Source organism: Rana temporaria, chromosome 2 (assembly GCF_905171775.1).
Source record: "Rana temporaria chromosome 2, aRanTem1.1, whole genome shotgun sequence".
Lineage (NCBI taxonomy): Eukaryota > Metazoa > Chordata > Amphibia > Anura > Ranidae > Rana > Rana temporaria.
This window is the reverse complement of record NC_053490.1, coordinates 502,471,109-502,495,292: the sequence shown is the minus strand read 5'-3', so window position 1 is coordinate 502,495,292 and position 24,184 is coordinate 502,471,109. Positions and strand designations below refer to the sequence as shown.

The window sequence follows — 24,184 nt, the reverse complement described above, 5'->3', positions numbered from 1 at the left end:
TTTGGTAAATCTGAAGACAAGAATTTTCAGAAATCTAATGGTGTGTATGGGGTCTTAGACACTCCAAGAAGAGGAGAAGGTAATGATGTGCTAAGGAATTGACTGTCCCAGAATAGTCAGATTTTCTAGCAAATTTAAAGACAAATTGGAGGTGAATAAAAAATAATGCATACAAAGGATCAGCACTGTAGTGTAGGCTTTTCAAGTACTTGATTTTCTGTGCTTTTTCCTGCAGTATTTTAGGTTGGTGACAAGGTCTCTTTTAATATACAAATATAATCTCAGCCCCGGGCCAAAATGACCAGGCCTGGTGTTTGGAACCACATATCTCTGGTTATACATCTGTTAGGGTAAGGACAGTCAGTATGCTATACTAGATGAGCAAGCTAGATGACCTGCAACTCTCGGGTGTGTAGAGAATATTTATTTTTGTCTTTTTCCTATTTGTCACCAGTTAGAATAAACCGATTTTTTTGTACATTTATAATACAGTTAATGTTTCCTCTTGTGCAGCTGCAGTATCTGATGGATGTTATAAAGAATGGAATTCGGCAGGAGAATCTCCGGCTCACTTACTTGTTGGCATTATATGGTGCCAGAGCTGCCCAGCTGATCTTTAGACCTGGTAGGCTTTTATTCCATTCTTCTATATTGGCTGTAGAGGGATGATTGGGAGACTTTAGTCTGAGCCTTCTCTTGTCTTCCACAACAGAGGAACACATGTACATAAAGATTAACCGCTTCCTGCTATCCCACGAGTACCTGGATCTAAAGAAAGTCCCTGATTTCTATAGGTTGTTTTACAGCTTTGACATAGAGGTATGTGGCTGTTCATTGTTTGTGTGTGTGTGTGTGTGTGTGTCTGTGTATTGTTGTGTGTCTGTGTATACAAATATCAAGTACATTGTAACCGTCTTCATGGTGTTTGACTGAACAGCACAAGGTGGAGCGTGAATGGATTCTAGGAGTTCTATGTGATGGAATGAGGGACAAGCATTGCTATGAGCTCTATGATTACCAGAGGATTTTCATGGTCATTATGGCTTTTTATAACAGCCCCCTGAGTGATGAAACATCTCAGGTAAGATCTCAGATAATGTTATCCCAATTTGAAAATCAGTGCATGTGTAAAATGATTTATCCCATAGCTCAATATTGATCTCTTCCGTACTTCTCTCTTTTAGCCTTTTCCAGCCCCCACTTCCCCTTGTCCTCTTTTTGTCTTCTATTCTCTCCCCCTCTACCTCTTCTCTTTCCTGAATCCCTTCTCCTCACCTTCTCTTTTCCCCTCTTCTCTTTTCCCCTTTTCTCTTTTCCCCTTTTCTCTCTTCCCCTTTTCTCTCTTCCCCTCTTCTCGTTTTCCCCTCTTCTCGTTTTCCCTTCTTCTCGTTTTCCCTTCTTCTCGTTTTCCCTTCTTCTCGTTTTCCCCTCTTCTCGTTTTCCCCTCTTCTCGTTTTCCCCTCTTCTCGTTTTCCCCTCTTCCCGTTTTCCCCTCTTCCCGTTTTCCCCTCTTCCCGTTTTCCCCTCTTCCCGTTTTCCCCTCTTCTCGTTTTCCCCTCTTCTCGTTTTCCCCTCCTCTCGTTTTCCCCTCCTCTCGTTTTCCCCTCCTCTCGTTTTCCCCTCCTCTCGTTTTCCCCTCTTCCCGTTTTCCCTCTTCTCGTTTTCCCCTCTTCCTGTTTTCCCCTCTTCTCGTTTTCCCCTCTTCTCGTTTTCCCCTCTTCTCGTTTTCTCGTTTTCCCCTCTTCCCGTTTTCCCTCTTCCCGTTTTCCCTCTTCCCGTTTTCCCTCTTCTCGTTTTCCCCTCTTCTCGTTTTCCCCTCTTCCCGTTTTCCCCTCTTCTCGTTTTCCCTCTTCCCGTTTTCCCCTCCTCTCGTTTTCCCCTCTTCCCTCTTCTTTTTACTCTCTCGTCTCTCTTCTTTTTTTCTCGTTTTCCCCTCTTCCCGTTTTCCCTCTTCCCGTTTTCCCTCTTCCCGTTTTCCCTCTTCCCGTTTTCCCTCTTCCCGTTTTCCCTCTTCCCGTTTTCCCTCTTCTCGTTTTCCCTTCTCTCCTTTCCTTTTGCCTGCCTCCTCTGCTCTGCTTCTCCATCTATTCTGATTTCTTCCTCTAACCTTGCCTGCCTCTCCTTTTACTTTCTATCTGATTAGTCCAGTCCATTTTCTCTTTTCCTCCCTTCTTCATTACCTCCTTCTCCCCCCCCCCCCCCTCCAGTTTATTTTTCTCATCTCATTCCCTTTTTATATTGTTTCTCCCTCCACTATGTTCTTTTCCTTTCACCCCCATCACTTCCCTTGCATCAATTTCCATACATGTTCTTTTCCTTTTCATTTTATGCTTTTCTTCCCCTGCACTAACCTTTCTTTTACCATGTATTACCATTTGGCCCCCTTTTATCTTCTGTTTCTTTTTCTTTTATTTCATCCTCTTCTATCTCTTCTCTCTTCTTGATCATCCCTATTATGTCCAGTTGCTGTCCTTGCATAGATTTATTATGTTATATCATTTTGTGTAATGTTACATGTATTGGATCTGATGACAATCCTATGTTGTGTAACAGACTCAGATTCTGGAAATTCTTACAAAAGCCTCCAAAGTGCAGAAAGCGGCTTATGAACTCACACGGGACCACAGCCTGCTGTCCTGGATACAGAATATTCTGGAGAAAAGGTACTTTGATAGAAGTGGAGGTATCTGTGCTACAAGCTGCTTCCAAAACAGGTCATGTAGTGGAATATGTAATGAATTCATACTTTTTCAAGTGCGTGAAGTTTCTTGAACTTCGAAGTACTAGAAATAAATGTCGCTACAACCACAAGATGACAAGCATGAAATCTTCCTTAGAAGTCCCTCCACAAACGTGTTTCATATATGTTGATGAAAGTGATAAACCCCATTTTAAATGGGCTTTGTCATCAGTCCTGGGAGGCTTTTTAATGAACTCTAGATGGTACTAAAAACATTTCAGGAAAAGCTGAACTCCAGGCAGATATAAAATATTTTTTTTTGCAGCTGTAGATTTATTTTTTAGATTTTTTTTTTATTAGATGTATTTTTTTTTGTAATGCAACCTGTGTAAGTACTTCAGTACCTTGTCTTAAGCCCCGTACACACGATCAGAAAATCGTACGGAAAATGCCGCCTTCTAAGCGATTGGACGATAATTCGATTTTTCGTACACAAATTTGAATGCCGATAACAGTTCATTCAAATTTATCCGAGGGGACAAACACTAATTTTTTGTTGTACGATACCAGAGCGTACATTTCTAAAGTCTGTTATTTGTTTTTTTTTTCTCCAAAAATAAGATCTATTCTACTTACCTGCTCTTTGCAGTTGTTTTTCACAAAGTTTCCTCTTATCGGGTCCCTCTTCTCTGCTCCTGGCCCCTTCCTCATTCCGAGTGCCCCCACAGCAAGCAGCTTGCTATGTGGGCACCAGAGCCTGTGTGTCCGTTCAGACACAAAGCCACGGTTGGGTCCTGCGCCCCCCCCCCCTCTCTCTCTCTGACAGCAGCGGGAGATAATGGCGTTGCGCTGCCATCTCAGCCAATGAGGATCAACAGTCCCGTGCAGCCAAGACATTCCTGCAACTCTTGATGGATCGAGATGGGCTCGGGTACGTATAAGGGGGCTGAGGGGGGTGCTGCACATAGGTTTTTTATCCTAATGCATAGAATGCAATAAGATCAAAAAACCTCTTGCGTTATAACCACTTTAATTAGTACAGTTTTCGTCCGAAAATACAATACAAAAACACTACGAGACATTACATCCCTTCCGAAGTTGTGTTCTGATGTATATAAATTGAGTAAACTCTTCGTTTTCAATATGGAGACTAGCATACAGAAAAAAATGGATGAGCATTGGTCCAATATTCTGATCGTGTGCACGACCCTTTAGCCACTTGCAGAAATGGATGGATAGAAGTACAGATATTTTGGCAGGTAAAACGGCTCCTTCATTTCCATTTCATCTGTGTATTTAGCTGTATCCTGAATATGAGCTTTATAGCTGCAGCTACCCAGCAAACACCATGGGATGCACCAGTTTACCCTTATAGCTAACATTAAGAATGCCATCAAAAACAAACTTTGGGTATGGGAGAATGGGCATGGCATGCTCTCTTCTGCCTTGTACAAAACTGATTTGTACCTAATGCACTGCCCTGTGTGGGGTGTACCTATGCTTGTACAAATTCTGAGATTCAGAAAATTAGTATTTGCATAGGAACCATATGGAGCAGCACCCTAGGGCCTTCCCTTTACTACAGCCATAAATATAGGAGGTACATCAAGGGTGCCTGCTTTCAAGCTCTATCTTTAGTTCAAGGGCTTTTTACATTTCAGATTTACCCAGAATTACTTTGTGTGAATATTGGATTAGCAGTATAAGGCTTCTAAGCATACACAATAGGGTTGTCCCGATACCACTTTTTTTAGGACCGAGGACAAGTACCGATACTTTTTTTTAACGCAGCCATGTCTCCCCCCAAACGCAGCCATGTCTCTCCCCAAACACAGCCATGTCTCTCCCCAAACACAGCCATGTCTCTCCCCAAACGCAGCCATGTCTCTCCCCAAACGCAGCCATGTCTCTCCCCAAACGCAGCCATGTCTCTCCCCAAACGCAGCCATGTCTCTCCCCAAACGCAGCCATGTCTCTCCCCAAACGCAGCCATGTCTCTCCCCAAACGCAGCCATGTCTCTCCCCAAACTGCAGCCATGTCTCTCCCCAAACTGCAGCCATGTCTCTCCCCAAACTGCAGCCATGTCTCTCCCCAAACTGCAGCCATGTCTCTCCCCAAACTGCAGCCATGTCTCTCCCCAAAAATGCAGCCATGTCTGCCCCCCCCAAAAATGCAGCCATGTCTGCCCCCCCCAAAAATGCAGCCATGTCTGCCCCCCCCAAAAATGCAGCCATGTCTGCCCCCCCCAAAAATGCAGCCATGTCTGCCCCCCCCAAAAATGCAGCCATGTCTGCCCCCCCCAAAAATGCAGCCATGTCTGCCCCCCCCAAAAATGCAGCCATGTCTGCCCCCCCCAAAAATGCAGCCATGTCTGCCCCCCCCCAAAAATGCAGCCATGTCTGCCCCCCCCAAAAATGCAGCCATGTCTGCCCCCCCCAAAAATGCAGCCATGTCTGCCCCCCCCCAAAAATGCAGCCATGTCTGCCCCCCCCAAAAATGCAGCCATGTCTCCCCCCCCCCAAAAATGCAGCCATGTCTCCCCCCAAAAATGCAGCCATGTCTCCCAATATCGGCTTTGTGTTGGTCTCCCCCACCGTCTAGTTGTTCTGCGCTCAGGGAACATAACAGCTTTCATTTGAATAGCTGTGTGTTCCCCGCCGCACGTCGTCATAGCCCCTCCCCCTTGTCCGGGCACTTTGATAGACAGATCACCCGTCCAATCCTGGGACGGGTGATCTGTCTATCAAAGTGCCCGGACAAGGGGGAGGGGCTATGACGATGCGCGGCGGGGAACATACAGCTATTCAAATGAAAGCTGTTATGTTCCCTGAGCGCAGAACAACTAGACGGCGGCAGCAGTTCTCCTACAGTGGCATGTTATACCTACCGAGGACTGCTCTGCTCTCCGCCTCCCTCTCCGCCCCCTCAGTCTCCTCTCGGTCTCCTCTCCGACCGCTCCTCGCCCCCTGTCCGCCCCCACTCAGAGAAAAAAAAAGTATTGGCGAAGCATCGGGAGCATTTGCGCGAGTACAAGTACTCGTGCAAATGCTCAGTATCGGTACCGATACGGTACTAGTATCGGGACAACCCTAATACACAGCATATAAATGGGGGGACAATTTCTTGTTCATATCACGTGTGACTGTAAAATAAGGGTAGAACGCTAATGAAGTCCTACAGTGTTACCTAATAAATATGGTTGAGAAGTCTACATTTTAATCAACAGGTATGTTGAAAATAAAACACTGGGAAGTCTTATAACATTAGTGACCAATTTATGGATAACCAACTTGGGCAACAAAGAGAAGGCCAAATCAAAAGAAGGGAAGAAGCCGGTCGGACTGGCAGTACATGAAAAGCTCCTTCCCATCCATTTGGTGAATGAGATCTTTGGGGTTTCCTTGGTTCTGCTCAAACACATCAGGTAAGCTGCTCTCTGCTTCTGACAATCTTTGAAATGTCTTTTGAGATAAATGCATAAAAATTCCACTTCTCTTTGTTTTTTCTATAGACGGGACTTATTTCCTCTAGTTTTTTTGCATTACAGCAAAAATCAGTAGCGTGTAGTCATCTCTGACAGCCAATCACAGATCACTTGTTAAGGACATGTTCAAATACTCGATTTCTGCAAGCCACAGTAAAGGTTTTACATTGAGCAAGAGAGAGGAGGCGTAATCTCATGACAATAATTACATTGCTGGGGTCTTTGGAAAGACATCGGGGCGAGGCACACAGTGGTGGAAGGCATGTTGGGCTGGCCGTACATGGATTGCTTTTTTCAATGAGCCAGCTGATGAGAGGAAAAAATTTGCGGATTCCCTCATCCACACAAGCAAGATGGATGGTGGAATCCTCTACCGCTGCGCTATTGTATTCTGACAGCAGGGACTCCTCCATCAGAATACACTGATCAGCGCTGCAGGCAATTTGGTTGCAGTGCTAATCGAATTAAAGCTTTCCAACAGTCTCATTTGAGAGAAGTCCCTACCAAATTTTGATCCATCTATGGCCAGCTTTAGTGTGGAAGGCAAACGTTTTACTTTATCTTAACTTTCCTTATTACACTTTTTATGGACAATATCCCCCTCCCCCCCCTATAATGCTGCGGATTAAAAGGGGTATCCACTGTACTTCAATTCCCTAATTAAAGAAATCTTGGGCAGAAGATTTCTTGTTCAAACGTTTTATTAACCTGCCTAGCGGTATTCCAGAGTCTGGCTCGGGGTGAAATTTCAGTACCATTAGCGGTAACCCCGAGCCGGACTTGGGATCGCATTACAAGATACAGGGAGAGTTACTTACCTTGTCCCCTGGATCCTGCGATGTCCCCCACTGTGTGAGCCGTCTCCTCGCTCGATTCACACAGTGCCCGTCTGCCGCCGAGCTCCGTTCCCTGCGACATTGCGGCGCACGGGGGCAGAGATCGGTGCCAAATTCAAAAAAGTAGAAACACAATACATACAGTATACTGTAATCTTACAGATTACAGTAGTGTACAAAACAATTACTCATCCCCTTTGTCCCTAGTGGTCTGCCCAGTGTCTTGCATGCAGTTTTATATTACAAATATTGTTTTTTCTGCCTGGAAACTGAAGATTGTCCATAGCAACCAAAAAGTGTCCCTTTATGTCAAGTGTTTTTGCAGAATTGAGCGATAGAGATTTGTGGGGAAATTCGTCATCAAACAGTGAAAGTAATGACAGCGACAATTCTGCAGCTGAGCAAATTTCAGCGTTTTTGATTTGATTACATTATTGAATAATTGTTATTATTTATTATAATTATTTATAGTTATTTATTCTATTATAATTTATGATTTTGTGTTTCAAACTTTATCATACCCGGGATGTCTCCTGTTTGGTCAGATTTAAAGCGGAGGTTCACCCTAAAACATCTATGTACCATTAAATGCAGCATACTTGCGTCATCTACAGTATGCTGGTATTTTTTTTTTTTATCGCTGTACATACCGTTTTATATAGTTCATTTTCTTTTCTTCCTCCCGCGGGGAATAGGCGTTCCTATGAAGAGGCGTAGATGATTGACGCGCGGAAAAGGCGCGTCACGCGTTCCGAAAATAGCCGATCTGAGACTCGGCTATATACGGCGCCTGCGCAGTCAGCTCCTAGTCTGTGCGCAGGCGCCCTGTAGCGCCGTGTCCCAGATCGGCTATTTTAAGTGAGTTATTTCTAAGAAATGCAGGCCTACAATATAAAACGCCAAATTTCAATGCAAAATAATTGTACCGCTTTCAGCACCTAAAATCTGAAATAATCATACCGCCAGGGAGGTTAAAGGACAAAATAAGCATACAGGGGTAAAGGACAAGCAGGAATTCTCCCCAAAGAGGGGATAAAATAGGGTGTATAATAAGACAGGGATGCAGCCCACACCGGTACAAGATCACTGAAGAAAATCGCACAAAGGGAATGTCAAATGGCATGGTTTGTACATTTGGGGAAAAAAGGGGGGATACAAATAGGCAACCGTGCAATATAATTACATATAAGTAAGGCACCAAAATGATTGCATAGAAGATTTCATGCTCATAGGATGCATGCCATCACAGGTACCCGATCACATCAGCATTTACAATGATGTTGCATGATGTTAGACGGGTAACTCAAGCAAGTCAGCCTTGTTCCTGCCTCTGCTCACAGCATTTTAGCCTCACATCTAACCAGAAGGAATCTTGGTGGTTTTTGAACTGCCTTTGTAGCTTTTAGTAGACTTCATGCTCAGTAGTAGCAAAGGTGGGCAACTTCTTGGCTTCAGGTGGCATTAACAATTGAGTCCTTGCTTATAGATCTTCTTACAGCCTCATTGACTTAGTCTGTAGATAACAAGTTCAGTACTTTAGTTTGAAAATGATAGGATATTGTCTAGACTGGTGGAGGATGAAGGGATCTGTATGTGTCCTTGAGTTTGGGGAGGTTTTCTACAGATCCCTGTAACGATTCTCTTCACACACCAAAAGAAGGATGCATTTAATGGCATCACAGGAGGAATGGTATGATGGGGTAAAGCAAGCACACCATCGTGCTTCCAGAGCTAGCCTTATTAAAGGGGTTATAAAGGTACAATAATTTTTTTCCCTAAATAGCTGCCTTTACCTTAGTGTAATCCTCCTTCACTTACCTCATCCTTCCATTTTGCTTTTAAATGTCCTTATTTCTTCTGAGAAATCCTCACTTCCTGTTCTTCTGTCTGTAACTCCACACAGTAATGCCAGGCTTTCTCCCTGGTGTGGAGTGTCGTGCTCGCCCCCTCCCTTGGACTACAGGAGAGTCAGGATGCCCACTAACGCACAGCTCCTTTCTATATCTGCAATGTAGAGAGCGTCCTGACTCTCCTGTAGTCCAAGGGAGGGGGCGAGCACGACACTCCACACCAGGGAGAAAGCCTTGCATCAAAATGGAAGGATGAGGTAAGTGAAGGAGGACTGCACTAAGGTAAAGGAAGCTATTTAGGAAATAAAATTGTACCTTTACAACCCCTTTAAGTTATGAAAAGCCCAAATTATTAAGGTTTTAGCTTTAACACCTTGTTGTTTATACCAATGATTCAGAAGAGGTTTTGGAGATGTTGATATCGTCCTATTAGAATACATGTTTGCTTTTTATGTTTTTGTTTTATCTGCTCAGTCCAAACCCAACTCCAGCCAAAACATTTTTAGTTTTTCAGTTTTGAACTTTTTAGTTTTGGCTGAAGTTTGGCTTTTAAAGGATAAGGTCACCTTTCTTGGGAGCCTGTAAAGCATTGCATTTGTGATCAGCAGATCATGGCGCCAATGTCGGGCTCTTCCAGTCTATCAGTACACTGTCTGCACATACCTCCAGTACGGGGAGGCAGTTACTGAAGTCCTGGAAGCTCAATGGACTTTGAGAGCGCTCATCTGCACCTTCGTACTTAGTTGAGGACTACAAGCCATCAGTCGCAATGGCTTACGGTACTTGTAGGCATTTATTTACAGAACGCACAGCCACGCTGGTTTCAAACTGTGACAGCGGATGCGGTGAGAAGTTTCCCCCACCCAGTGTCACAAGAGGTGGATCAGGGGGTAAAGGGGAAGGATGTTCAATAAATAAAATACGGGTGTTATATGTAAAATGTTGAGAACTTATCCTTTTAAAATCCTGAGGTTTCCTTGTTAGAAAAGAAATTGAGCCATTTCTTGTTCATTGAACCCCATTTGCATGTGTTTTGTTTTATATTTGAGTTCATTTAGAAGCCCAAGGAGCATTGTTGCATACACTGTGTAGCATTTATTTAATTTTTCTTTCACCACAGAACAAATTTAGATGGCCTCCATCTCTGCCAGTATTTCTGTACCTTGAGCTCCATTTTGCAGTACCGCTCACGGGTGTTGGAGGCCTTTAAGGAAATGGGCAGGTTTGCCGTAAATGAACAAGTGTTCTCCGATAAGAATGCTCTGCTCCTGCTGCACAAGTGGAGTTCCATCGAGAAGGACCTTGATCTGCAGGAGAGGATCGGCTCACTGGCCAAAGAGTTCAAAGTCAAAGAACTCATAAGTAAGTGAATGGCCAATGTATTTCTTCCTTCTATTCCTGCTCATTCGTCTTGCTTATACATACTAACACATTGGAGCTAGAGTAGTAGGTGTTGGAGCAGTGATGGCGGACCTTGGCACCCCAGATGTTTTGGAACTACATTTCACATGATTCTCAGGCACTCTGCCGTGTATTTGAGCATCATGGGAAATGTAGTTACACAACATCTGGGGTGCCAAGGTTTCCCATCACTGTGTTAGAGGGAAGTTTAACTTATTTGTGTTTTCAGTGAGGGAAAAGGGGTGGCTTGTACTTCTGGATGCTCTCAGACTGATGTCAAACTGATTCCATCATCGCAAGCTCAAAGCTTGTCGACTCGGACCTCAGAGCTTGTTTGCATGAGTGATCCACACTTTTCAGAGGGCATTTGATTGGCAGTGAGGAGGTGTTGTGGCCTCCTCATTGCCCGTTTAACCCCCAAAAGCCCTCACCACCAGGGCAGGACTTAGGGTGGTGGGGGCCCCTGGGCTTGAGTGTTGAAGGGGTCCCCTGGAGCCGAGAATTGGGGGGGGATCAAAGTTGTTGAGGGGGGGGGGGCGAATTAAAGTTGTTAAGGGGGGGGGATTTTGCAGTTGTTGAGGGGGGGGAGTGACTCTCACCTGTGCCAACAGCCGGGGCTGTCTTTCTTCCATTCAGCAGCCACAGTCCTCCACACACCACCACTCCAGTTCCTCCTGCTTCCGTGCTGCCTCCTCTTGCAGTGCGGGAAAATTAACCCTTTTGCGGGACTGCGGGAAGAAGCTGTCTGTGCGGGAAAGTCCCACAGAATCCGTGCGTGTTGGGAGGTATGCGCAGGGCCGCCATCAGGAATTTTGGGGCCCCTTACACAGCTTAAGGCATGGGCCCCCTGAAGTAGACCCTAGGGGGGGGGTGTGCTGCCGCCTGAAATTGAGCAGCGGGGGGGCTGCCGCAAATTGAGAAGCGGGGGGGGGGGGGGGCCTTTACAAAAAAAGAAGAAAAAAAAAAAAAAATATATATATATATATATATATATATATATATATATATATATATATATAAAGGGGGGTAGCCATCCGGGGCCCTGGGGACCTCTGGGCCTTTTAATAAAAATAAAAAATAAACCTCTGGGCCCTTTAATAAACAAATAAACATTTATAAAAAATACATAAAAAAAGGGGGGTTGCCACATGGGGCCCTGGGGACCTCTGAGCCCTTTAATAAAAAAAATATATATATATTAAAAAAAATGTAAATTTTATATATAAAAAAGATATTTTTTTTTAATAAAAAATAAATAAAAAAATGGGGGGTTGCCGTCCGGGGCCCTGGGGGCCTCCGGACCCCTAAAAAAAAATAGGGGGCCCCCTATTGGGTGGGGCCCATGGGCTTGAGCCCAGTCAAGCCCAATGGTAAGTCCGGCCCTGCTCACCACCATGCCACAACTCTGTGCAATGTCCTGGGTGGTTGCGGCGCAGACCCACGCACACACGCTCTCTCTCACTTGAATGGTTCATATTCAGCAGGTGGTACTACCCACCAAAAGCAGCACCTGGGGGTGTTCATTTTTGCACAGTGTATAACAACGTACTTCCGGCTTTACAACTTGGGAAGGAGGAGGTAAAAACACTACTCACTAAATTTATTTTTTAACACCTCTCCCCGCAACAGCAAGTGCAAACGAGGCCTTAGTAGGCAATATGTGCTCTTGCTCTGCTTATATTTGTGCAGCAGCAAGATGTATTATAGGTACGCTTCAATGAATGTATTAAATGTAAAGGACTGTACACGCGATCTGACTTTTTGACAACAAATGTCCGACGGACCTGTTTGATCGGACAATCCGACCTTGTGTATGCTCCATTGGACAAATGTTTTCGCCTTTTCATCAGACAAATGTTCGCTGTGCATGCGCTCAAACTTTTGGACAACCAATGTTCGATGAAGCATAATCGGATTGTGTGTACACAAGTCCATCGGACTTAAAAGGGTTGAAAAAGGAAATTTTTGTTTTTCCTAAATGGCTTCCTTTACCTTAGTGCAGTCCTCCTTCACTTACCTCATCCTTCCATTTTGCTTTTAAATGTCCTTATTTCTTCTGAGAAATCCTCACTTCCTGTTCTTCTGTCTGTAACTCCACACAGTAATGTGAGGCTTTCTCCCTGGTGTGGAGAAAGCCTCTTGAGGGGGCGAGCAGGCAAGTCAGGACACTCTCTACTTTGCAGATAGACACTCCTGCTCGCCCCCTCAAGGCTTTCTCCACACCAGGAAGAAAGCCTCGCATTACGGGATGGAGTTACAGACAGAAGAACAGGAAGTGAGGATTTCTCATAAGAAATAAGGACATTTAAAAGCAAAATGAAAGGATGAGGTAAGTGAAGGAGGACTGCACTAAGGTAAAGGAAGCCATTTAGGGAAAACATTTTTTTCCTTTACAACCCCTTTAAGTCCAAAGTACAAACACGCATGCTCAGAACCAATGCTAAAGATCAGACAACAATAGCAGAAGTTGCCCAAAGGGTGGCGTTAATGAGCTGAAAAAACACATGATTTGGTGAAAGTTGGCTGAATAAGTCCTGCCGCGTGTGTATGCAGAACAAGTTCACGGCCAACGCCCATTCGGAGCAAAATCCACGGAAAAGTCCGACGGAAGTCCGATCGTGTGTATGAGGCTTTAGAATATAAGTAACTGAATTTGGCTTCTTGCAGTCCCTGTGCAGTATAGTTCAGACTGGGAGACGGAAAAAAGTTCGATGGGGCCCACACACGGTCGGAATATCTGATGAAAGCATTCCGTCTGACTTTTTTCATCGGAAATTCCGATCGTGTGTACAAGGCATTCAAGGTCTTGTTCCTACCCTCAGCCTGTGACTGTACAGGGAAAAGAGAAGCAGCAGAGTAATGTACTCATCTCTCGTCTGGCTCATATCTGCTGCTTCTCTTTTCCCTGTACAGTCACAGGCTGAGGGGAGGAACAAGACCTTGAATGCCTTGTACACACGATCGGAATTTCCGATGGAAAAAAGTCAGACGGAATTTTTTCATCAGATATTCCGAACTTTTTTCCGTCGGAGTTTAGAAATGGAACATATTTTATTTTTTTTGAAAAATTCCCATCGTCTGTGTGGAACTCCGACAGAGAAAAAACCATGCATGTTCAAAATCAAGTCGACGCATGCTCGGAAGCATTGAACTTCATTTTTCTCGGCTCGCCGTGGTGTTTTTCATCACTGCGTTTTTTTACGGTCGGAATTTGGTCTGACAGTGTGTATGCAACACATCTTGAACGGAATTCCGACGGAAAATTCCATCGGATTTTATCCCATCGAACATATCACATATAAAAAAAAATGTAAAAAATCTAATTTCTCCATCAATTCAAGCCAATATGTATTTTGCTATATATTTTTGGTTAAAAATAAAAAAATAAGCGTATATATTGATTGGTTTGCGAGAAAGTGATAGCGTCTACAAATTATGGCATATTTTATGTTATTTTACTAGTAATGGCGGCGATCAGCGATTTATAGCAGGATTGCAATATTGCGGCGGGCAAATGGCACACTTAACTGACACTTTTGACACTTTTTTTGGGGGGACCAATGACATTATTAAGCCTGGGGGGACCAATAACATTATTGAGCCTCGCACACACGATCGGATTTCCATCGGACAAATCCGTGGAATTTTGTGCGACAGCCAACATACACGAAACTACATGGTTTTTCAGCTCTTTAGCGACACCCTTTGGGCAACTTCTGCTAATCTGGTCTTATGGTTGGCATTGGCTCGGAGCATGCGTGTTTGTACTTTGGATTTTATTCCGGGGGACTTGTTTACACGCGATCGGATAATCCGACGGCACACATTTGTTGTCGAAAAATTTGAGCGCATGCTATAAAACATTTGTTGTCGGAAATTCCGACAACAATTGTCTGATGGAGTGTACACACGATCGGATTATCCGTCTAAAACCCTGCAATCGCACATTTTGTTGTTGGAAAATCTGATCGTGCGTACGAGGCTATCCAGTGATCACTGCTAAAAATATGCACGGTCACGGTACTAATGACACTGGCGGGGAAGGGGTTAATATCAGGGGTGATCAAGGGGTTAACTGTGTGCGTAGCTAATGTTTAAGTGTGGGAGGTGCTTTTACAAGTGAGTGGAAGACATAGATTAGTGTTTCTGCTTTACAGAAACACGCCATCCATGTCTTCAGTACTGACAGAGGGCCAGATTCTCAGAAGAGTTACGCCGGAGTATCTACTGATACACCGGCGTAATTCGAATTTCCCGCCGGCGTATCATTGTTTTGTATTCACAAAACAAGATACGACGGATTTAGGCTAGGATCCGACTGGTGTAAATCACTTACACCGTCGGATCCCAAATGCAATACAACGCCGACCGCTAGGTGGCGTTTACGTTCAGGTCTCATTTGTTTATGCAAATGAGCCTGATACGCCGATTCCCGAACGAATTTGCGCCGCGTAGCAGTCGCTTACGTCGTTTGCAGGGGTAACCTTACGCCAGTCCGCCGTATGCCATGTTAAGTATGGCGTCGGGTCCGCGTCGTCTTTTCTCGTCGGGTACGTCGTTTTCCTAAGTCGTTCTTGAATACGACTTTACGTCAATGACGCACACGTCGACGTCATTGACGTTTTCTGTCGAGAACTGGAGCATGCGCACTGGGCTATTTTAAGCCCGGCGCATGCGCAGTTTGATCGGCACGGGGGCGCGCTTAATTTAAATACAAGCCGCCCCCTTGGAATTACGCCGGGCCAATTACACTACGCCGCCGCAAATTACTGAGCAAGTGTTTTGGGAATACAGCACTTGCTCCTGTAAGTTGGGGCGGCGTAGTGTAAATAGCTTACGCGACGCCGCCGCAGGATCTACCAGAATGACAATCTGCCCTGTTTTCATAGGCAGGCTGGCATTATGTCAGTGTAACGAACGATCAGCGGGTGCCGGACCCGCTGATCAGCTCCCGCTGCGCTATATATATATATATATATATATATATATATATACATATACATATATATACATATACATATACATATATATATATATATATATATATATATATATATATATATATATATATATATATATATATATATATATATATATACATATATACATATATACATATACACATACACACACACACGATCCTGTGAGGTGCGACCACCCTGTAGCAATAAATCTGCTATGGGGCAGTTGGAAGTGGTTAAAGCTAAATAACATTCCTGCTAAAAAACTGAAATGAGCCGTTCGCTTACAAACTTCCATTAGGGGTGGTTTGGGTCTCATCATTGATGGCACAGTTCCCTGTCCCGCTGGGTGAGGTATGAATTGAAGTTTGGACAATACTAGCAGTATAGAGTTTGTGTTCCATTATATAAGCGTAAGATGTAATTATACTCCAGTGCTCCAAATTTAGCGATCTGAGGAGGGACATGTGCTGTGAACAGGATGTGGAATGACATTGAAAATTCTGTCTGAATTGATTTATTCAACAATTAAAAACGGGGAAAACGTTGAATGTGTTTCTTCATGTTCTGCTGAAGTGCCATAAATAATCGGCTAAAAAAAGATTGCCTCTATTTTCAGTAAAGCAGTCACGGAATCTTTCACTGCTGGAGACAGTTTTACATTTCACTGAATGTTCATGCTTTTCTCTTTGCTAATTGCTTCTTTTGTTTTTGAGCCTTTTAACATGGTTGCCAAAATTGTAATATACCGTAAGTTTCAGGGACTGTTTGCTGCTAAAAATATTCTACTTAAAGCAGAACTTAACTGTATTTGAGCACCACAAACCAAAACGCTATTTAATTCGACTTTTTTTTTTTTTTTTAATCAAACTTTCCTAAGTGGATACATCATCAGTCCGATGTTGCATCTGTCCCCTGCTGACTCTGAGGCCCGGTACACACGAGCAAACATGTACGATGAAAGCAGTCCGTCGGACCCTTTTCACCGTACATGCCTGCCAGAGGGCTTCTGTACGAAGGTTGTACTAACCATCGTACAGAAGTCCGCGCGTAAACAATACGCGGGGCGTGTCCGCGTCGTCGCCGCGGCGATGACGCGGAGACGTGGGCGGGCCTGCCATTTAAAGGCTTCCACGCATACGTCAAAGTCATTTGACGCATGCAAGGGACGGCGGGCGCTCGGACATGTACGGTAGGTCTGTACTGACGACCGTACATGTCCGAGCGGGCAGGATTCCAGCGGACGGTTTTAAAACACGTCCAGGAATATTTGGCCCGGCGGGAAAATGTTTGCTGGAATTCGGCCCGCTCGCGCCTACACACGACCGAACATGTATGCTGAAACTGGCCCGCGGACCAGTTTCAGCATACATGTTTGGTCGTGTGTACGGGGCCTAAGACAGTGGTCTCCAAACTGCGGCCCGGGGGCCAGATGCCCTTTGCTTGCTTTGATCTGGCCCTTGGGGCACTATTTCCAAACACTAATGCCAACAATGGGACATAATAAGACCCACTGATACCAATGATGGGACAATTCCTCCCAATGAGACAAACGATGGGACACAATTCCTCACAATAACACCAACAATGGGACACAATTTCTCCCAATGACACCAGCAATGGGGCTTAATGACACCAATGATGGGGCATGATTCCTTCCACTGACACCAAAGATGGGGCATTGTTTATTCCCACTGATAATTAGGACCTTTTCTACTCCCGATGGCCACAGTCCGGCCCCCGTTAAGTCTGAAGAACAGTAATCTGGCCCTTTGTTTAGAAAGTTTGGAGACCCCTGCTCTAAGACTGGGAACCGAGCGATCAAAGACCGCTGATTGCCCAGTTCTCACAGCTCCGTGAGCAGAGAGCTGGTGACTGACAGTGAGAACTGACCAATCAGCAGTCTAAGGCCTGGTTCACACTGGTGCGGTTTTGACATGCGATTTGGCATGTCAAAGCGGCGGTATTTGCCGCAAATTGCCGGCAGTGGCACCCTCCTAATCGGTGCGACGCCGCATCTGCAGCGCTGCACCGATTTCAAAAAGTAGCTTCTGTACTGCTTTTTGCGATTTCGGCCCACGATTTACATTGACATCTGTGCAGAAACCTGCACAGATGTCTCTAAAATCGCGGCCGAAATCGGAACTGCCAGCGGGAGTAAAATCGTGCGAGTTCAGCTGAACTCTGACGGCTTTACTCCCCCGGCCCAGTGTGAACCTGGGCTAAGGCTGTTTTCACACTGAGCAGCGCTAGGCGTCGGCACTAAAAAGCCACTATTTTTAGTGGCGCTTTACTGTATTTTTTTCGGTCGCTAGTGGGATGCTTTTAACCCCCGCTAGCAGCCGGAAAAGGGTTAAAACCGCCGGCGCTGTCCATTGATTTCAAACCGCTGTACTCTGTAAGGGTTAAAATTTCAATGGGCAGGGGCACTTTAGGAGTGCTGCAAAGATGCGGCTAGCAGGACTTTTTTTTACCGTCCCTCAGGCTTTCAGATTGGAGTGAAAGCAGAAAGCAACTGAAGAAATGTAAAAAAAGAAAAAGTTCATATTAAGTTTAGGAACTAAACTCTCTTGATCAGCATTTCCAATTTTGTTAGCTTTAACTATAGTAGAGAAAAGTTAGTTGCCAGGCTGACTGTGGTATGTGACAGAGCTGTGTAAATGTCAGGACTGGATGAAGAAAAATACAAATCCATTGGCAGGTAAAATGTATTTCATTTGTGCATTTTGCTGTTTGCTCAGTTCGGCTTTAATTGCTAATGCTATACAGTAACTTTTACCCAAGATTCTCAGATTTGAATCAAATTTTTCCATAAATCTTATGTGGAAATGTGTGAATCTTGGGTGAAAATATTGATAAATGCCCCCGAAGCGTCTGCTTAGACAAATTATATTTATCTTCCGTTCATGGATGGACACAGCAGCCTTTGACTGTGGGGTTATATCCGCTTCCTTCCAGGAAGCGGATATAACCCTACAGTCAAAGGCTGCTGTGTCCGTCCATGAACTCAGAGAAATGGATTTTACGGTGAGTACAAAAATCCTATTTTATTGACGATATTATAAATTATTAATTTTGTCTTCTAAAACTTCATTATTTGTGTTTGGAGCCAATCCTGGAGGACATTCTGTAAAATGCAATCTAATAATCCAACAACAATTTAAATTTAAGCTTTGCCAATGAATAATCCAAGATGCCAGTTTGTTTAAGGCCAAAACAGGATGTTGGAAATTTTAGGCCAGAAATTGGGAAGCAACTGAAAAAAAAAGTTTAAAACAAGTAAATATATAAATTCCTTTGCAGTTACTAAGGCTAGCAGCATAGAGATTAAAAATAGGCTCCATGCACATCTCCAAAATCTTTGATGCAAGTTTTGGTGTGATTTTCATTCGATTTTACGTTCTATGGATCAAAGTCACACCAAAGTAGTGCAGGCACCTTTTTAACCACTTCAGCCCGGAAGATTTGACTGCCCAATGACCGGGCCATTTTTTGCGATTCGGCACTGTGTCGCTTTAACTGACAATTGCGCGGTCGTGCGACGTTGCACCCAAACAAAATTGGCGTCCTTTTTTCCCATAAATAGAGCTTTCTTTTGGTGGTATTTGATCACCTCTGTGGTTTTTATTTTTTTGCGCTATAAACAAAAAAAAAAAAGAGAACATTTTGAAAAAAAAAGCAATATCTTTTACTTTTTGCTATAATAAATATCCCCAAAAAATATATAAACACATTTTTTCAGCAGTTTAGGCCGATGCGTATTATTTCACATATTTTTGGGGGGAAAAATCGCAATAAGTGTATATTGATTGGTTTGTGCAAAAGTTATAGCATCTACAAAATAGGGCAGGGATATGCAATTAGCGGACCTCCAGCTGTTGCAAAACTACAAGTCCCATCATGCCTCTGTGTGTCATGCTTGTGGCTCTCAGTCTTGCTATGCCTCATGGGACTCGTAGTTCTGCAACAGCTGGAGGTCCGCTAATTGTATATCCCTGAAATAGGGGATAGATTTATGGCATTTTTTTTATTAAAAAAAAATTTGTAATGGTGGCGGTCTGTGATTTTTATCATGACTACGACATTATGGCGGACGCTATTTTGGGACTATTGTCATTTATACAGCGATCAGTGCTATAAAAATGCACTGATTTCTGTGTAAATGACACTGGCAGGGAAGGGGTTAAACACTAAGTGCCACCCCCCCACAGTTAGAAATACTCCCTAGGACACACTTAACCCCTTCATCGCCCCTTATTGTTTAACCCCTTCTTTGCCAGTGTCATGACAACTACAAGTGGCACGACCACGATTACTGCTCCTGATGACGGGAAGCAGTAGATCTGTCCTGTCACTAGGCAGACCAGGGAAATGCCTTGTTTACACAAGCATCCCCATTGTTCTGCTGCTCCGTGACACGATCGCGGACATCGAGTCCACGGGACCCGCGGTCACATTCATGGAGCACACGGCGGGCGCGCACACCCAGGATGCCGCATTTTATAGGGGGCGTACATCGTTGTGCAGCGGTCGGCAAGCGGTTAAAGTCGCTACGTCTTGACCGGGTGCCGTTGAAAAGATTGGGGTGCAACTTGATATACGTCTTTGATGTCTAAAGTGGCATGACACAGTGCACAAGTGTGAATGGAGCCTAAGGCTGGGTTCACACTGGATGCCGATGCGGCTTACAGCAGGGGTCCTGTGTGTCCTGGTTCACCGTTTCAGGTCCAATTTCAGACCAAATTTTGCCTGTCAGCTTGCTACCCTGCTATCTTGGATGACCCCTAATGTATAGAGGACCTGGAGGACCCTTCTAGCAGAAGCGCTCCTACTTTCCGTTCTCCACAATTTGAATGATGGACTATTTGTGCATTTTGGAGAACAAGTGCTCATATGGGAGGAAATCAGGAGATGGTAATAGACTTGTGGGCATTGTGCCAGAACTGTAAACTAAGGAAAAAACTATTTTAAATAACTGCTAGTAATATATTTTTTTATCAATTTCTCAGGTACCATTAAAGAAAAATTCAGACAGCCAGTCCCTAGGCATCTAAGGAAGAGAATTGAGACCGCACAGCATGAAATCCTGGAACCGCACCATACGTCTCATCTAGAGGAGTCCAGGAATCATGTGAAGTCTATATTGATGCACTGGAAACCCAATTTACCCAACCTTCCCTCCAACCCTACCCAAGAGACAGGAGAAGATCCAGATCAGGCAAAGGGGGCCCCCACAGAGGAGGAGGAGCCAGAAAAGAGAACAAATGGCGGTGCTCTAGTGTGCACTACGGCCTGTCTGGTAGCCAAGTGGATAATAAAAGTGGAAGGTGAAGCTGTACTAAACGCACGTGATCTCAAACGCTCTCTTCACTGGCTGAAAAGCTGCATTGTACCCCGTTCATGGGTAGTGCAGGAGCTGCTTAAAGATGGTGTATGGAGAAGTACCCTCTATAAATTGTACTACAAAATCTTCAGTGACCAGGATTCTGGCCTAGAACTTCTAGGTATAGCTAACCAGGTCATGATGAACCTCATTGAGGCTCAAAATATGAGCGGGGACACTTATCAAGCTGTGAAGGATCTCTGTCTGCTGTCTGGTGACCATACAAATGACTCGCAGAAAGGTAGGTGATAGGATTATTATCTATTCTATTATATATTACTACTATATATTAACCACTTAAGCCCCGGACCTTTAGGCAGCTAAATGCCTAGGCCAGGTTTTGCGATTCGGCACTGCGTCGCTTTAACAGACAATTGCGCGATCGTGCGACGTGGCTCCCAAACAAAATTGGCGTCCTTTTTTCCCCACAAATAGAGCTTTCTTTTGGTGGTATTTGATCACCTCTGCGGTTTTTATTTTTTGCGCTATAAACAAAAATAGAGCGACAATTTTGAAAAAAAAATCTATATTTTTTACTTTTTGCTATAATAAATATCCCCCAAAAACATATATAAAAAATTATTTTTTCCTCAGTTTAGGCCGATACGTATTCTTCTTCCTATTTTTGGTAAAAAAAATCGCAATAGGCGTTTATCGATTGGTTTGCGCAAAATTTATAGCGTTTACAAAATAGGGGATAGTTTTATTGCATTTTTATTAATTTTTTTTTTTTTTACTACTAATGGCGGCGATCAGCGATTTTTTTCGTGACTGCGACATTATGGTGGACACTTCGGACAATTTTGACAGTGAAGGGAACTCTTAAATGGGTTGTAAAAGTTTGTGTTTTTTCACCTTAAAAAGGGGGGGGGGGGGCGAGTGATACAGTCAGCGGCTGTATCACAGGAGCGCGCCCGCAAGCTAACCCCCTTAGAAGAGCGCTTCCCATGAAGGGGGTTAGCTCTTGCGGGGAGGAGCCGAGATAGCCGTCGAGGGACCCCAGAAGACGTGGATCGGGGGCCACTCTGTGCAAAACGAACTGCACAGTGGAGGCAAGTATAACATGTTTGATATTTAAAAAAAAAAACCTTACAACCCCTCTTTAAGGCATTAACATACCAAGACATTTTGGTCAAACATTCCCATAGACCAGGGATCCTCAAACTACGGCCCTCCAGCTGTTGTAGAACTACACATCCCGTGAGGTATTGTAACACACTGACATTCACAGACATGACTAGGCATGATGGGATTTGTAGTTCCTGAACAACTGGAGGGCCGTAGTTTGAAGACCCATGCCATAGACGCACTTCTAAACCTTGTGGCCGGCCTTACCAGAAGAGTTGAAGCTGTTATAGCTGCAAAGGGTGGGCCAACTCCATATTGGACCCTACGGACTAAGACTGGGATGCTATTAAAGTTCATGTGTGTGTGTGTATGTATATATATATATATATATATATATATATATATATATATAATGTATGTATATGTGTGTGTGTGTATATATATATATATATATATATATATATATATATATATATATATATATATATATATATATATACCCTGTTTCTCCGAAAATAAGCCTTACCCCGAAAATAAGACCTAGCGTGAGTTTCTGGGATGGCTGCAATATAAGCCCTACCCCAAAAATAAGCCCTAGTTAAAGTCCTTGTAAAAACATGTAATCTGTTCCGTAAAAATATTATATAATGTGCAGTGTGTCTCCCTTTTGTAACTTTATTGTGGAAAATACCTTATTTACAGCACTGCTGGGCGCTCACGTGACCCACCGGAGCTCTTCTCCTCTCCTCCCGGCTGATGTCAGCTGTTTGTTTTTTTTTTCTATAAAAATTTATTAAGCCCCTACCCACTGCAGTACTCAGAGTGGGGCTGACGTCATTGGGGATCTTGGCCCCTCCCTCTGCAGTATTTGGAGTAGGGAAGAAGAGCTCCAGCGGGTCACGTGAGCAGCAAGCCGCACTGTAATTAAGGTATTTTCCACAATAATGTTACACAAGGAGACACACTGCACATGATATCATCTTTTTACAGAACGGATTACATCATTTTATAAGGTCTTTAAAAAAGGTTTATTTTTGGGATTACAGAATTTCACAATGCTTACTCCAGGGGGGGGGGGGGGACTTTTTTGTACATACCATAAATAAATAAGACATCCCCTGAAAATAAGCCCTAGTGTGTTTTTTGCAGCCAGAATTAATATAAGACCCGGTCTTATTTTCGGCGAAACACGGGGTATATATATATATATATATATATATATATATATATATGTATATATATATATATATATATATATATATATATGTATATGTATATGTATGTATGTGTGTGTGTGTATCCCAATACTTTTGCCAATATATTGTACGTGGTATTGTGTAGATTTATGTCATTTGAGCAGCAGTATCCAGGCACTTTTTTATAGCATAGGTCATAGAAGAGATGAATATATATATATATATATATATATATCCTATTTGTTTTAGAAGGGGCTGTCATGCCATGTTGATGAGTTATATATAAACCAAATAAAACAGATTGTACAGATCTAGTCTTTTTTATTAATAATCTGATATCTCATTATTCCTCCTACAGCTGCCGCCAGTTTCTTGGCATCTCTCTACATCGGCGATATGTGGCTGGGTGCAAAATCACCTGTTATGTTTATCACTTATGTGAAAATGGTTTGTGAAGGAGACGACATGGACGGTTCAAGTCCGAAAGAAAAGACTCCCCGGAAGAAGAAGAAGAAGGACCAGGAGGCCATGGTGTCCCTCTGTAGAGACCTTTCTGCTGCCGTTCCTAAGAGTTGATGTCTGTTGGGTGCTTTTCTTGACTGCGGACCTTGTTTGTTGTAAACCTGAGCGGATTACCCAGAATTCCAAGCCCTGAGTCCGTATGGCTCTGGGAGCCTGTGACAAGGGTGTTGGGCTTGGGTTTGTTCCTTCACTTCGTGATAATTCTAAGTTTTTCATCACCTTTTAAATCCAGTATCACAATTTACATATAACCAATGATGGGTAACAACATGTATGATTACATTAGTATAATGCATCAGGTACTCATACAAATTGGTTCCAAATTTCTGCAGAAATGCTATTGGAGGATGCTGAGAGTAAGATGAAGCCACTTTCCAATGGCCAACACCATGTCTAGGCAATCTCTGCACGCCAACCTTGGTGAAACGTAATATCCCATCATGCCTTTGCCTCTCTAAATCGCGCCTGTGGCACTCAGTCTTGCAGGTCGCCTTTGGCCGGTCTACACTGTAACCTGTGCAGCTGCAGGAAAGACATTCTGTATAGTGTAAGGTTTATTTTTATGACTTAAAGTGGAGGTTCACCCAAAAAAAAAAATTTTAACATTAGATTGAGGCTATTTAAGGGGAGCAGAAACGGGTATTTTTTTTTTAAATCCATGCCGTACTTACCGTTTTCGAGATAGATGTTCTCCTGCCGCTTCCGGTTATGGGCTGCGGGACTAGGCGTTCCTATTTGATTGACAACCTTCCGACCGTCGCATACAGCGCGTCACGAGTTTCCGAAAGTAGCCGAACGTCGG

General features: G+C 43.8%; 1 protein-coding gene across 2 annotated transcripts in view; it reads left to right on the top strand.

Annotated features, from left to right (window-relative positions):
* The window catches only part of URB1 (URB1 ribosome biogenesis homolog), a 141,183-nt gene extending 117,215 nt beyond the window's left edge, over positions 1–23,968 (top strand). The window contains exons 32-39 of one of the 2 annotated variants that reach the window (XM_040338871.1): positions 493–625; positions 713–819; positions 938–1,081; positions 2,554–2,663; positions 5,908–6,105; positions 9,972–10,213; positions 20,223–20,837; positions 23,219–23,968. In XM_040338871.1, coding sequence (XP_040194805.1) covers positions 493–625; positions 713–819; positions 938–1,081; positions 2,554–2,663; positions 5,908–6,105; positions 9,972–10,213; positions 20,223–20,837; positions 23,219–23,436 — 1,767 coding nt within the window. In that variant the 3' untranslated portion in view covers positions 23,437–23,968. The remainder of the gene's footprint in view (positions 1–492; positions 626–712; positions 820–937; positions 1,082–2,553; positions 2,664–5,907; positions 6,106–9,971; positions 10,214–20,222; positions 20,838–23,218) is intronic. The other variant, XM_040338872.1, reaches the window with a different exon arrangement.
* Positions 23,969–24,184: the final 216 nt, after the last annotated feature.